Raw genomic sequence first — 14,069 nt, 5'->3', positions numbered from 1 at the left:
TTTATTTTTATTTTGTTTTTTTTTGCTCTCTCTCTCTCTCCTTTCTCTCCGGGGCTGCTTTGGTGAAAGTGCTCCGGGGGTGCGAGGGGAGTAAGCGGAGCATAATGTGGGCGGAACGAAACTGGAGCGATTCCTACATGTTTAAACACACACACATGTGGAGTGCGCGTTTAAAGATTCATACGTGCAACAAAAAAAAAGAAAGCATGATGTACGAGTGGCTTTCTGCGAGTCGGGGGCCATGTGGAAATGGGCCCCGACACGCGTTCCTGCGTGGGCGTGTTGTGTAAGCGTGTGCATGGGTACGAGCGTCCGTGCGGCCTCGCGCAGAAACACACACATACACGCACACGCACATGCACATGCACACGCGTGCGCGGGTGCGGGCACTCGTCAGGAGTAGTTTAAAAGAAGTGTGTGTTCTTATCTCCTTGGCGCAGGATTTCTCTTCCCTCCGTTCGGGGGGTGTGTGTGTGTGGGGGGTAATCTCCAGGCATACTGCTGAGACAGAGGCAGGCAGTGGCTCAGTTGGTGTCTGCTGCATCGCGCTCTCTCTCTCTCTCTCTCTCTCTCTCTCTCTCTCTCTCTCTCTCTCTCTCTCTCTCTCTCTCTCTCTCTCACCCCTCCTCCCACTTAATATCATATAAATAAATATCACGGTGCGACGGGGTGGAAGTTATCCCCACCGGCTAAGATATGGAATCAGTTTACCCACCTGCTAAACCCGAACCTCAATCATTCCGGGCAGGAATCGCCAATCTGACCCTAGATCAGTATCATCGCCATGGTAACTCCATCCATCCGTGCGTCGCCGCGGCAGGTAGCGGCTTCGGGCGGAAAGGAATGGCTTTCCACGTGCGAGTGGGGGAAGCGGAAAGGCGTCCGGGCGCGGATTCCGAAAAGTTTAAATTCGATTTTTTTTTTTTTTTTTTGGAGCGACGGCCCACGTGTGCCCTCCTCCTCCCACCGCCGCCGCCGCCACCAACGCCACCGCAGGAAGTTCCTCTCGCATTAATCTCTGTCCCCCACGCTGTGCTGCTCTTACCTATTCTGGGTGGTTGTTTGCTAGCGCCTGTCCCTCCACTGGTGTGTGTGTGTGTGTGTGTGTGTGTGTGTGTGTGTGTGTGTGTGTGTGTGTGTGTGTGTGTGTGTGTGTGTGTGTGTGTGTGTGTGTGTGTGTGTGTGTGTGTGTGTGTGTGTGTGTGTGTGTGTGTGTGTGTGTGTGTGCGTGCGTAGCTAATAGTGCCTATCTCCCTGTAATTGCAGTGGGTCAGACCCAGAGACAGCAGAAGCCTAGCGCTCCCCCTCTCCTCTCCATCACTTTCCAGATTACAGGTAGGTGCTTTTAGTCAAGCTGATTACAAAGCCGCCGCCCCGTCTCCCCCCTGCCTCCCGCACACATCCACCCGACGCCCCCCTCCATCGCCTGCTTTGCTGGCGATTTCCTAAGTAATGCACCCCTGTCGCCCCCCCCCCCCGTCCCCGTCCCCCCACTCATTTCCTCCACCTTCTCCTCTCCGCTCACGTTTCCTCATTTTGCTCACCCCCTCTCCGCTATCCCTCCCGCCACCCCTCCACATCCTCTCTCACCCTTTTCATCCGTTCCTTCCCCTCCTCCCTCATCTCCCCCGCTCGTCCCGGCTCCCCACCCCCACCTCCTTTCTTTTTTATCTCTTCCTCTCTCAGATAAAAGTCCACCGTGTCATAATGAGCCGGTCTCACGGTAATCTCGCACCTATTGATTACAGCGTGTTTTTCTCGCAGGTCCTTGCCTACACCTGCAAAGCAGAATTAGGGAAAGGGAAGGAAAGAAAAAGCTTCAACATTTTCGGTTCGGGAGACTTTTTAGTGTTTTTTGTTTTTTCTGTTTGGTTTTTTTTTAACCTCACTTTCAAACAGACTCATAATTCCGTGCACCTAATGCAAAAAAGAACTGGAACCATATTACAACAAAGTGCCGCATTCTCTCAGAGAAGCGTCCATCCACACGTTTGGGCTCAAATGGAATAGGGGAGGCTTGTTTTGCATGTTTTCTGCCGGCAGACAGAAATAAGCCACATGTGGGTGAGATATATTTCGAGTGCTGTCAATGCAGGATAATGAGGAGAAACGAAGACCGTGCACGCCATTACAAGGCCTAATGGGGAAAAGTATGTTGTTTTTCCCCCTCTTTATCGCACAAAGACCAGAACTCTGCTGATCCTTAATTTCGTATTCACAAATGGATGGATGTGGCATTGCAGTGGGTGTAGCTCTCTGGATTAACCAATAACCAGTTGCTCAGCAAAGTCACTGTAGTGGCTTTCGGTGCATTTAAAAGAGGAATTATCCATTTTGCATTTCAAAAGCCCCACTCGTTTCCCCACTGTACAGTTCTGAGGGAATTACGGTTCGGCTCTCTGGGATTTAAGCGCTTTGACGTCTTGTAGGACTAGCAGAAGTACACGGAATCAAGTGACTCAGGTTAACTAAGTGAAAGGTTCCATTTCAAAGCACACACAAATCCAATTCTTTGCCAAGTGAAGGGACAATTTGGAACCCGGTGCTGCGTCGTCAGAAATTCTTTAATCTTTCCGACGTTGCTTCGAGTAATTTGGTTGGTTGCAAGTAATATGGCATTTTTTTAAGCCAATGGTTTTCAAATAACTTTAACTTTAGTATGTGGGGTTTTTTTCTATTCATGCCTACAATATTAATTATAAAAAGATTTTTTTCTTTTTTTTTTTCATATTTTGACGAATCCCATCAAGGACAAAATGTTCCTCATCATATTTCCCAGAAGTAGCAGCTCGAGTAACAGCCAATTATACCTTCCTGACCGCTTCAATTTGACGAAAGAGTTTGAGTTAAAAGGAGCAGAGAGCCTTGGCAGCCCAGCTCAGAGGTGTCAGGCGCTGATCAGTGGAGATGAAAGGTAGATTAGAGCGAGGTGAGGTGGGATGCTTTTTAGATCTATACAGAAATGTCCCCCTCAAAAGGCAGGCGCGGCGAGTGAAATTAGTGAGCGATCCGTGTGAAACGAACGCGTTGCACCTGTTGATGCAACGCTTGGATCACAGCCCGGGGGTCGGACCCGGGAAGGTGCAGATGTGTGAGTATTATTCAAAAAAACGGATGCCATGCATTGGTTTAAAAATGGGTCAACCGCTTGTGTGAAAATACTGATTCTGTTTTACCACGTTAAATATAATCTGGGTAAAAATGAGCATGGATTTTATTCCGTCTATGTACGCCTTATGGACAGTTACGTTCTTGAGAGCGAAGACTTAAAAAAAAAATCATTTAATTTATTGAGATTGAATTTTATTTTTGATAAAAAAGTAGAAAGACATAATTCCTAAAATATTTCTAAATTTATATATATACAGTACATACTGCACACATATATATATATATATATATATATATATATATATATATATATATATATATATATATATATATTTTTTTTTTTTTTTTTTTTTTTTTTTTTTTTTTTTTCTTATTTGTTTTATAAAAAGCCATGGAAAGACAATACAATGAGTAAAGAAAATGTTAAATTTATATATACAGTATATTTATATATAATTTCACGTTATTTTCTTTTTTATTTGTTATGTTTTATATTTTATCCATACATATTTCAATTTATATATATTGCTTCATATTATTGTTTTTTATCGTGTTTTTTAATGTTCACACATGTACGTGTGTCTCTGTCAATGAGCAGAAGCACAGAAGTTTCAATCAGGCTGCGTGGCCCCGTGCGGGGGGCTAACAGGCGTCTACAGGCCCCCGCTCTTATCAACAAGGACAACCTGCAAGCGAAGAGATAACAGGGCTTTGAAGCGACAGTCTTTGAAACCGGCAGCAACATGCCGGTTGCAAACACACCTGCATGTCAACATACACACGCGTGCACACGCACACACGTACACACACACGCACAGTCATGGGAACACACACACACACACTCGCGCACACACGCACAAACATAAAAACCCCTCAAGCCCAACACACTCAGACACTCCATACATCCAATTAATTAACTGTGGCACGTTCTGCACGGGACGTCTATAAAGGTGTCGTTCACACATCTGAATTCCCCCTCCACCCCTCCACAGCCCACGCCCCTACACACACCCCCACCCCCACCCTCACCCCCCTCTCCAAGAGATCTCAGCTTTCTATTTTTTCCTGCAAAAGTTCTTCCATGACAGGAGTTTTCAGACCAGCCCTCGAAACACCGCACCTCGGGTGCGTTGGACTCTCAAACCCAACCGGCGGCGGCAGGAGGGCGGTGGAGCTCCAGATGCATGAATTACCTTTCTTCATGGAATATGCATGAGGCCCGCGCGACGCCGGCATTGTTCTGCGATCGCACCTCGGCTGCGGCGATAACGTGTCCCCCTCCCTGCGAACCTCCGCCGCCAGGCGGGCCTCGCCCGGCGCTCTGTGTTCTCACTCGGCGGTGAATGGGATAATCACGGCCAATTTATCACTCTGACAAGCAAATAGGGTGCACTACGAACAAAACAAAGAGGAAATAGTACGACATGGCAGCACTTCACAGGAGGTGTTCCTTTATGCCTGTACATTGGGGATGGGGAGTGGGGGGCGAGGGGGATGGGGGGTTATTGTTATGTGTTGTGTTCTCTTCTGAGACTTTATGGCGGGAATAAAAGTAAGTAAAGCGAATAAATTATTTTTTATTTTTTTGGTCGTGCGAGACGCGTAAAATATCCCTCTTGTAAAGATAAATAATAACATCAAAAGGGAGCCGGATGGAAATGAAGCCGGGGCGGCGCGGGCTCCAGACCAGGGAAGCGGATCGGCGCTGCCAAGTTTGGCTCCGTCTTTGTTTCCTGAATGTATTCCCGCTCGCCTTCTGCTCGCGTTAAGCATTGGCTTCCGCGGCGCCCGTGCCTGGTCGTCACGCGGCTATTTAAACCAACAATTACATCCAGGGAAGCTGCATTTAGTCATTAAGGTGCCGCCCTCTGGAACAAAGAGCGTGCTAACCTGAGACCTTTAATCTCAGGTCTTAAGTTAGTGTGTGAGTGTGTGTGTGTGCGTGTGCGTGTGCGTGCGTGTGTTCTGTGCACGGGCGAGTGGGTGTGCGAGTGGACAGGGCTCCTGCTGTATTTTGTCGCTTAAGACGTTGGTTCCTCCATCGTTTCTTCCCATATATACATCCCCCTCCATGCACAGCAAGATTATAATTAATGGCACGTTGTACCCCTGCAGCCTCCCGTCCGGTGGAGAACCGGCTGTGCGAGGGCCCCGGCCCCAACCAGTCCCAGCTGTGCCACATCCCCTGCCCCACCGAGTGTGATGTGTCCCCCTGGGGGGCCTGGGGACCCTGCACATTCGAGAACTGCGAGGACCAGGCCGGGAAGAAAGGTAACGCGGGCGCACCGCAGTGATACCGCTATCAGCCCAACACGAGCCGCAGATCCGATGCCGAGGGTCGTATCACACATACCAGATGTTAAGAGAGCATTGAGGATTTAGGCTTTTTTGACACAGAAGCATATGGAATGGAAAAAAAAAACAACAACAATTGTACGTCACTCTTTTACGTCAGTCTTTTGTCATTCTATTCACCTGGCAGAAACCTGAGAAATCGTCGTACGGTTCAGTACCTCGGTCCCATCAGTAAGCTTTACCGAGATGCTGCCAGGCTCCAGACGTCTACTGTACCAAAATCACCTTTTGGTCAAAATGCAAATTTTACCACAGACATACAAAATTCAAAGGGTATTACAATACAATACAATAATATCACCATAAACACATCATGGCGCATGAGTGACCTCCCGATGTGCATGAGGCCCAACGCGGTAGACCTGATGAAATGTGGGATATCAGATGACTATTTATTTTGGGAAGCGTGTTTTTGGCAAACACTACCCGAGTCACTAAGGTATCACACACACACACACACACACACACACACACACACACACACACACACACACACACACACACACACACACACACATACATACTAGACATACAGTGCATACACACAGAATCATTCCCAAACACGTGCACGCACACACACACACACATACACACACATACACATTCACACACACACACACACACACACACACACACACACACACACACACACATACATACTAGACATACAGTGCATCCACACAGAATCATTCCCAAACACGCGCACGCACACACACACACACATACACACACATACACATTCACACACACACACACACACACACACACACACACACACACACACGCACACTTGCTGACAGGTGAGATTGATGTTATTTCCTTCCTTTGTTATTTTTGCAGTTCATAGGAAATTGACGGCCCGCCGGGTCCGAGCCACATCAAGGTGTTTTGCTTGATAGATTCAAATGATATTCACCTGGATGAACACTTTAAACCGGGCTGGTAAATGCAGTAAGCTTTCGGGCATTTAGGGAGAAATTATATCAACGGCCAGCCCCAGAGCTGCATCCCTGCTTTCAAACACGGAATATATCATATATTTTCTCATGAGACTTTTTTTTTTTTTTTTTTCCTCAATCAAAAAAATGATTTTACTGTGGACACGATCAAGGCTTCGCTAACACAATCTGAAAAACTCATGGAGGAGAAATCACACGTCTCCTGATCCATGCGGCCCCAAATCCATGTAAGAATTTATGGTTCTGGTAATTATTTAATTTGATGAGTAGGTCTTCCTTCAAACATTTATCCACTGGCAGTTCTGCAACACTTTGTAAGGAAATGAGGTTTCTTTTGAGTAAATATGCTAATACGCTGATATGACGTAATATGTGTGAGACATATTGTATCATATATAATGTTTTCCATTCTGCTGTGGATTTGCTTTCAATCCATTTTCCATAATTTTTTACATTCTACACTATGTACTGAATTATTTATTATTTTCCTCTGTTATCCTGTATTTTTTTCTATTTCTTTCATTCTGTACAATGCGCCTCTTCTGCCTGACGACTGGCCACATTATCAGGGCCACACCTTGACACGCACCCTGACAAGGGCCGCTTTCGCTCCAAACATGTTGGCTTTTGACACCGATTCAGTCCAAACTTTTTAAATCTCACATTTTCTTTCTTTATTTATTATCAGCTCTCCTCCTTTCGATTTCCAGCGTCACCTTGAACCCCCGTCATCAAACCCCCTTTTCCCTCATAGGTTCATGACTCTTGGGAGCCTCCTTTGCTTTGCCCCAGGTTTCAAGATGCGGAAGCGTCTGATCACCAACGAGCCCACCGGGGGCTCGGGGAACTGCCCTCACCTGGTAGAGGCCGTCCCCTGCGACGACCCCAGCTGCTACAACTGGAGACAGGTCGCCCTGGACGCTTGTCGCCCTGACGACGGGAGGGCGTGCGGCCTCGGAAAACAGATCCCGCAGCTCCAGTGCGTCAGCAGCAACGGTAAGTAAACGTGTCTTAATTATAGAATTTCATGATCAGATATCCCGAAATGTATTCAATTTGCAGTGCTACTCTGCATTCTAGATGTATTTTGCAGCTGTGATGATGATGATGATTTAATCACGGATGCAATGTTGGGGTTATTGAGCACATGTCCCGGGCCCGGCTTTAACAGTTGCCCGGTTGACCCAGGCAACCAGATTTGGGCCATTGTCAGCCATTTTGTGCGGTCTGGTTGCCCCATTGGCAACCACTTTTTTTGGTTATTTTTTTAACCTGTGCTGTCAGCATGCTGAGCAAACAACACATAGTATTTGTATGCCATTGCATCTAGGACAGAGTGGAGTTATACTTCTCAACCTGCAATGCAACTCTCTACTCATTCATAAATTGTCAAAAACTGCTGCAATAACTCTGTCCTGTGGGCGAGCTGTGGGACGACAAGAGCACAGTTTTTTGTTACACAGAACCGCCGCCAATCCCCCTCTCTGGAGAATTATTTTACCATGTTTGGGTCTATAAACAATGAATCACTACTCCAAGAGGGGGAGAATCACCACGGGTGAGAAAAATAAACATAGAACCAAACAACTTGTACATGGAAAAACATAAACATCAGTTGACAACATGTACAGTGATACCTCGACTTACGACTGTAATTGGTTTTGTAGGAACGGTCGTATGTTAAAACAGTCGTATGTCGAAGCAATTTTTCCCATATACACCACGCTCTTGTTTTTCTATGATATCCTTCTTAGTTTCAATGGGAGTCATTGCCTTTTTCTTTTTCCCATCCTCCTTCTTCTTAGCACTAATCATGAAGGGTGAAAATAAACAAAATACACAGCACAAACACGGTAAATATGAAAAAAATATTGATAAGCCACGAACTACGTGCACACACGATGTAGGTCGCCCGCTGACTGACTACTGACTGACTGCTGACTGGCCGCCGACGCTCCAACTGCAAATACGGTACTCGTATCTTGGATTAGTCGTACGTAGATGCAGTCGTAAGACGAGATACTACTGTATTGAAAACACAGAGTTAATTATGTCCAGGAAAACTGGAACAGCAATTGGTCTCGTGGCCTCCTTCCTGTCATAGTTATTGCAGTAAATGAGGGAGGAAAGGGCCCCGAAGTCACAAGCTCCACATTGCACATAGAATTCAATGGCACTCGCACGCGAAAACTCCCAGAGAAACTCTTCCCACATGAGAAGGGGCCACAAAGGGAGGAATCCCATATGCAGATAAAATAACCATTACTTACCACATGAATCTCTCTAATATATAATTATTACCCCTGTGACTTAACTCTTTACTCTTCATCCTTCATTTTCTATTCAAGGTCCCCTGTCAACGCTCCCCCTGCTACATATATGAGATATATATATTATTTATTTTTTTATTTTTTTAATTCATAGGGTGAAACTCCTTGTATATGTCAAGTACAAATGGCCAATACAATTAAGTCTGAGTTTGAATCCCCATTTGAAAGACGGTCTGACTCAGCGTTGACACTCCTTACTCTCTCTCTCTCTCTCTCCCTCTCTCCCTCCCTCTCCCACTCCTGCACGCACAATTTAATCTTCCTCTCACTAAATCTTACGACTCCTCTGTGGCCCCCGGGTCCCAGGGCCTCCTGTGCCCTTTTCTACTCCTGATTTGTAGCCGCTGCACTTTATTACAGTGAATTTTTAATTGAAGGTGCCGAGGCACCGAGGTGATCGCCGATGCTCCGTGGATCGGTTCTCTCCCTCAGCCTGGTGGACATGAAGGCACCAAATAAGCGACAGCGCAACATTGTTTTTTTAGTTTTTCCCTATGCTGTGCTGCGGACTGTGTATTACATATTCGCCCGTCGTGTTAAAATGCGACTCTAAGATTATGGGAAATCTTGTTGCAACCCAGAATGTCTTAATGTTCTCAGTAAGTCTTTGTTCCAAGATCCAATTTGCCGACTTCTCTCAAGAGTTTGGCACATTAAGAGAGCGCTTGGTTTCCTACACCCCGCACCCGGCTGCAGCCCCGTGCACGAGCAAGTTATATTTGAATATATATATATATATTTCAAATCGCTGCAAACTGCTGCCAAACTGTTTGTCCGTTTTTGTTTATAAAGCTTTAATTGGGCAATCCGTCTGGATAAATTCCTCATACGTGCAAATCAAATCCACTCGCAATCAATTTCATTCAGATTCCAAAATACAAAAACACTCTTTTCTCTACCTCGGCTCCAGACCGCGCAGCCTATCGATTCCAGCACACCCACTGCACTCTAATCTGATGAAAATTGATTTGTCCCGTTTGGAGTTTTACTTTTTTACTTTTTCTCCTTTTGGGAAAGGGTTTCCAGCGGTGGGCGTTTCCACGTCACCAGCATGAAAAGTCCAGGGGGCCGAGCGTCACGTCACGGGCGGGGACGAGGGTCGATGGAAATGTTATTGAACAGAGATTTCCGCTCGAGCCGCCGCGGCTATTACCCGTCCGCCTGATGCGAATAATTTACGCTGACCATGGTCGTTTCATGCAGTTGTTGAATTCTGCAGTAACGCATTTCCGTCTGAAGGGACTTTTAAAACAACGATCGAAATATTGCAATAAATGGAAGGCAAATGAGGCGCCCCCGCCCCCGTCCGTTGGGTTGAGACCGCTTCAATCTCACCAGATAGCTTCTCTGCAATCGGTAGAAATGTGTTATTACACTGTTATCCTGTTAATCCAATTAATCCTCTGTTGGCGTTCCCTGTGTCGAGCGGCTGAGTGCCAGGATGTTTCTCTCTCAGCGGGGACGGGGAGGGGGGATTCTGCTCATTCATCTATTTTTCTTGTTTTCCGCACCGGATCAGCCTGAGAAAGCGCCGGGGCTCCTTGTCACTCCCATACTTCATGCCCCCGCGTTTTTTTTCGGCCGAGATTGGGTCGCCGGGTTCCCGTCGAGGTGGCACCTCAATGCAGACTCAGGGGCTCAAACCCACATCAGAGGCGCCGCTGATTCCCTGCGCGGCCCCCGAAACGGCGAAAAAAAAAAAAAAAAAAGAAAACGAGCTTCAAATGACTCACGATTTACCGTGTAGGGAAAAAGATATCCTTTGTTTGGTTTGATCGCAGCATGTGGTGATGATGAGAGCGCGGATAAAATACACGAGGTTTAATAATGATGATAGTGGAGATGGCGCTCATGAATTATAAATGAACTTCAGTGTTAAGTCTGGGGATCACGTGTGGATTTGCTCTTTCCGTGTCCAAAACTCGTTCAACATGCAGATGCAACACAGTTAAGAGCGCATGAATATAAATATTGTACAGATAATCTATAAAACACTTGTCCCGCACTCAGGGCTTTCTAAACGTTTGCTCCACTGCTATGTCGTATGATAATAAAGGAAAACTGTATTGGATCGGAATTTGGAGAGAGTAGATTTGTGGGGGAGGAAATCCTCAAACGCTTCAAACCATAAATATAAGGAAAAATTACGTGCGCGTCATCGGCGAGCATTAAAAACAACCAAATTGTAAGTCGGTGAAGTCCGAGAAATTATTCTGTCCAACCTTCCTCCCAATGCATTTAATCACGTCACGCCGTCACACCTCTGTTGTTTGGGCACCAGGGGACGACGTGGACAGAGGCCTCTGCGCATCGACGCCGGCGACAGAGCCCGTGGCCTGCGACGTGCCGTGCTCGAGGGACTGCGTCCTCAGCGACTGGACGCCCTGGTCCACCTGCTCCCAGACCTGCTCCAGCAAGACCGTGGAGGGGAAGCAGATGAGGACACGCTCCGTCCTGGCCTACAACGCCGGCGAAGGTGGGGGGTCCGTGCGGGGAAGCGATCCGGGGCGACGGCGTCGGGCTTGGACGCGCAGCCGCGCCTCCGGGGCCGCCCTTCGCCGTCGCTTGCCGCGATCGGCTGGGTTTCACACTCGCCTGCCTCGCGCGTCCGTCCTAATCTGATCCCACTGATAACTTCTGTCTGTCTAGCTCACTTTTTAAACTTTTTATTTATTTGTTTATTTTTATCTGCCTTTTAAGATCCGCTTTCTCCGGGCAAAAGCCTCTTTCTCCCAATGTGCGTCTGCTTGACTGTCTGTCTCTCCGTCTCCCCCTTTTAATGTTCCCGAAATGCCTCTCCCCGAACAGTCACCGCCATGGTGGTGGCGTGGATCACAGTGATGGAGGGTAATACCTGGAGTTGTTTGCCCGTAGCCACAGTTAACCCATAGTGACCCTTCCCGCCTAGCGAGCTTAAAAAAAAGCATCACTGTTTTAAGTTTATTTTTTGTTCGTCTGTTTTATTGTTGGTGTGATTTTTTTTTTCTTAAACCGAGAATTATCATAACACCCTGAAGGGAAGCCGTAATTGATTCAGAGTCTACTGAGCCCCGGTTGGGCCTTGGCAGCCATGCGTGAAATATCCTTATTGTGTCAGGTGCTGTTGTTGTTAGTCTGTTTGTTTGTTTTTTCTTTCTTTCTGTGGTAACCTTAGTTTGGTGTCGAAGCAGCATTTGAATAAATCCACTCTCCGTGTTTTCCAAAGGTCTTTCACGGGTCCCCAAGTTTCCGGAGATCTTCGGTAAAAGCGTCACCCGCATACATATACAACTGCAGCTTCAGCTTCAGTAGATCATAGTTAAGGAATATAATGGACGGAGGAAAAAAAAATAAAAAATAAAAATAAACATCAGTACTGATGAAACAACATTTCATCAGTACTTCAGTGTCAACAAACATAAGGAACTGTTTCGAGGAACTTTGTGTTGCCATTTGGCTTGAGTTAAGTTTTGAGAATGGAAACCCCGCCAGCGCCGAGATTGCCCGCTGGATTACGGATGGTTTGTGGAATTTGTCAAAACGCCGGCGAATGGCTGAAACGTATATGCCACGTAAATACGAGCAAAAAAACAACTCCACTAGCTGTCCGATCGGCGTTGGCGTTCCTGGTCCGGCTGGGTTTCTCCATTGTTCCATTATATTCCGCCAGATACGTAGAACAAACAGACGTCCTCCAGCTGGAAATTGGAAATTGTTATCGCTGCGGCGCTGTGTCATCGCAGTGTTATCGCCGGCATCGCCAAACTGTTAGTCAGCTCTGATGGAGGGTGGAGGAGGGTTTTACCGTCATGGCGGGGATTATCAGCAGCTCGTTGAGTGGCTCGACCCCAGCCGACCTGGGAAACAATACAGGTGGGGAGGAGCCCACCTCCCACGGTGCCTTTCAATCACTCGCCAATCAGGCTGTTAAGTGAATGCAATTACTTTTAACGCGGCGAGGGCCCTCCGCCTCCCCCTCCAGCCCCATCGATCCGCGACCGCTCCCGCCGCAGAAGGAGAAGAAATTGCAGGGAGTTGCAGAGAGATAAGACTCGGGGTTCTTAAGAAACGAAAATGCCCGGACCCTCATGCATTAGAGATGCGACGGGGAAGCAGGTGGGGGTGAGCCTCGCAGCGGGTGTGAAGCTTTTGAGCCGCTGTCACCGGCTGCCAGCCGTCGCTGCAAATAGACGGCGCGTTCGTTTTTCTGAGCCCAGATCGCTGGCGTGATGACACCTGGCTGCTTATCGTGGAGGGAGGGAGGGAGGTGAGAGGGGCGTGGTTTTTCGGGCTGACTTATCTCGCCTCCTCACCTCCTATAGTTCCAAACAATGCAGTGGTGGAAAGTACTGTACTGACTGAGACTTTCCAGTTTCACCCCGGTCGCTTTAAAAGCGAATACCTATACTTTTTACTCTGCGAATTTACTTTATTCCACACACGTTTAGGATTACCCATCAAGGATACTCTCGGTATCCTTGTGCATTTCTTTGTAAATTGTAATCGTATTGTAAGATATGCATGAGCACTGATCTACAGGAATAAAGGTTCAGTAGCATTAAACGTTGTGTTTCGAGTATAACATCAGGGCACTGATATAAAGACAAGTACTTTTACTTTTGATGCTTTGAGTACATTTAAGAGAAAGTATTTTAACTTAAGTAGAAATTGCAATTTCATCTTTAATTTTTACTCAAGTAATTTTGTGTCCAAGACAGACAGACAGACAGACAGATAGATAGGCAGTTTAAAGGTGTAATCTACCCTCTGTGTGCTGTGCAGGGGGGGCTCTGTGTCCAAACAGCAGTGCCCTGCTGGAGATGCGGAACTGCAACGAGCACGCCTGCACCGTGTACCACTGGCAGACGGGGCCCTGGGGCCCCTGCGGCGAGGACCCCACCTCCTCGGCTGTCAACGGCTCCGTGGACGGACCGGCTCCCTGCTCCATGGGCCTGCAGACCCGCAAGGTCATCTGCGTCCGTGTCAACGTGGGGCAGGTGCCGCCCAAAAAGTAAGAGCTGCGTGTGTTGTATCCGTGGTGGGGGAAGGTGGTTGCTCTGCAGAGGCAGAAGCAGATCGTCATGACTGGGCTCAGCACATTTTCAGGTGCAAGGAGTTTGTCTTGGTAATAGTTGGTGCCTTGTAGTGCGGACGGATGTGTAGCATAAGAACAGGAAAAACAGTCAAAAAGAAAAACGATATATAGAATATACAAAACGTGCTCTATAGACCCGAGGAAGATAAAATACAAAGAAAGGCTGTAAACATGCAAGGCAGTAAGGATGTCAGTGTTGACTGAGTATAAGTATGGATATGAATATAGTTGGATATTTCT

The 14,069-nt window shown here is 47.1% G+C and overlaps 1 protein-coding gene across 1 annotated transcript in view; it reads left to right on the top strand.

Moving 5' to 3' along the window:
* Positions 1–14,069, top strand: part of thsd7ab (thrombospondin, type I, domain containing 7Ab) — a gene marked incomplete at both ends in the record, with an annotated part of 117,993 nt that overhangs the window by 52,699 nt on the left and 51,225 nt on the right. Inside the window, 7 exons of the mRNA XM_080005798.1 lie at positions 1,267–1,335; positions 5,227–5,382; positions 7,218–7,421; positions 11,037–11,231; positions 11,564–11,602; positions 11,961–11,996; positions 13,517–13,745. Coding sequence (XP_079861924.1) covers positions 1,267–1,335; positions 5,227–5,382; positions 7,218–7,421; positions 11,037–11,231; positions 11,564–11,602; positions 11,961–11,996; positions 13,517–13,745 — 928 coding nt within the window. The remainder of the gene's footprint in view (positions 1–1,266; positions 1,336–5,226; positions 5,383–7,217; positions 7,422–11,036; positions 11,232–11,563; positions 11,603–11,960; positions 11,997–13,516; positions 13,746–14,069) is intronic.

The sequence above is a fragment of the Zeus faber genome (assembly GCF_960531495.2).
Source record: "Zeus faber genome assembly, chromosome: 8".
Lineage (NCBI taxonomy): Eukaryota > Metazoa > Chordata > Actinopteri > Zeiformes > Zeidae > Zeus > Zeus faber.
Note: the sequence above shows the minus strand (reverse complement) of the source record. Positions and strands in the feature narration are given on the sequence as shown.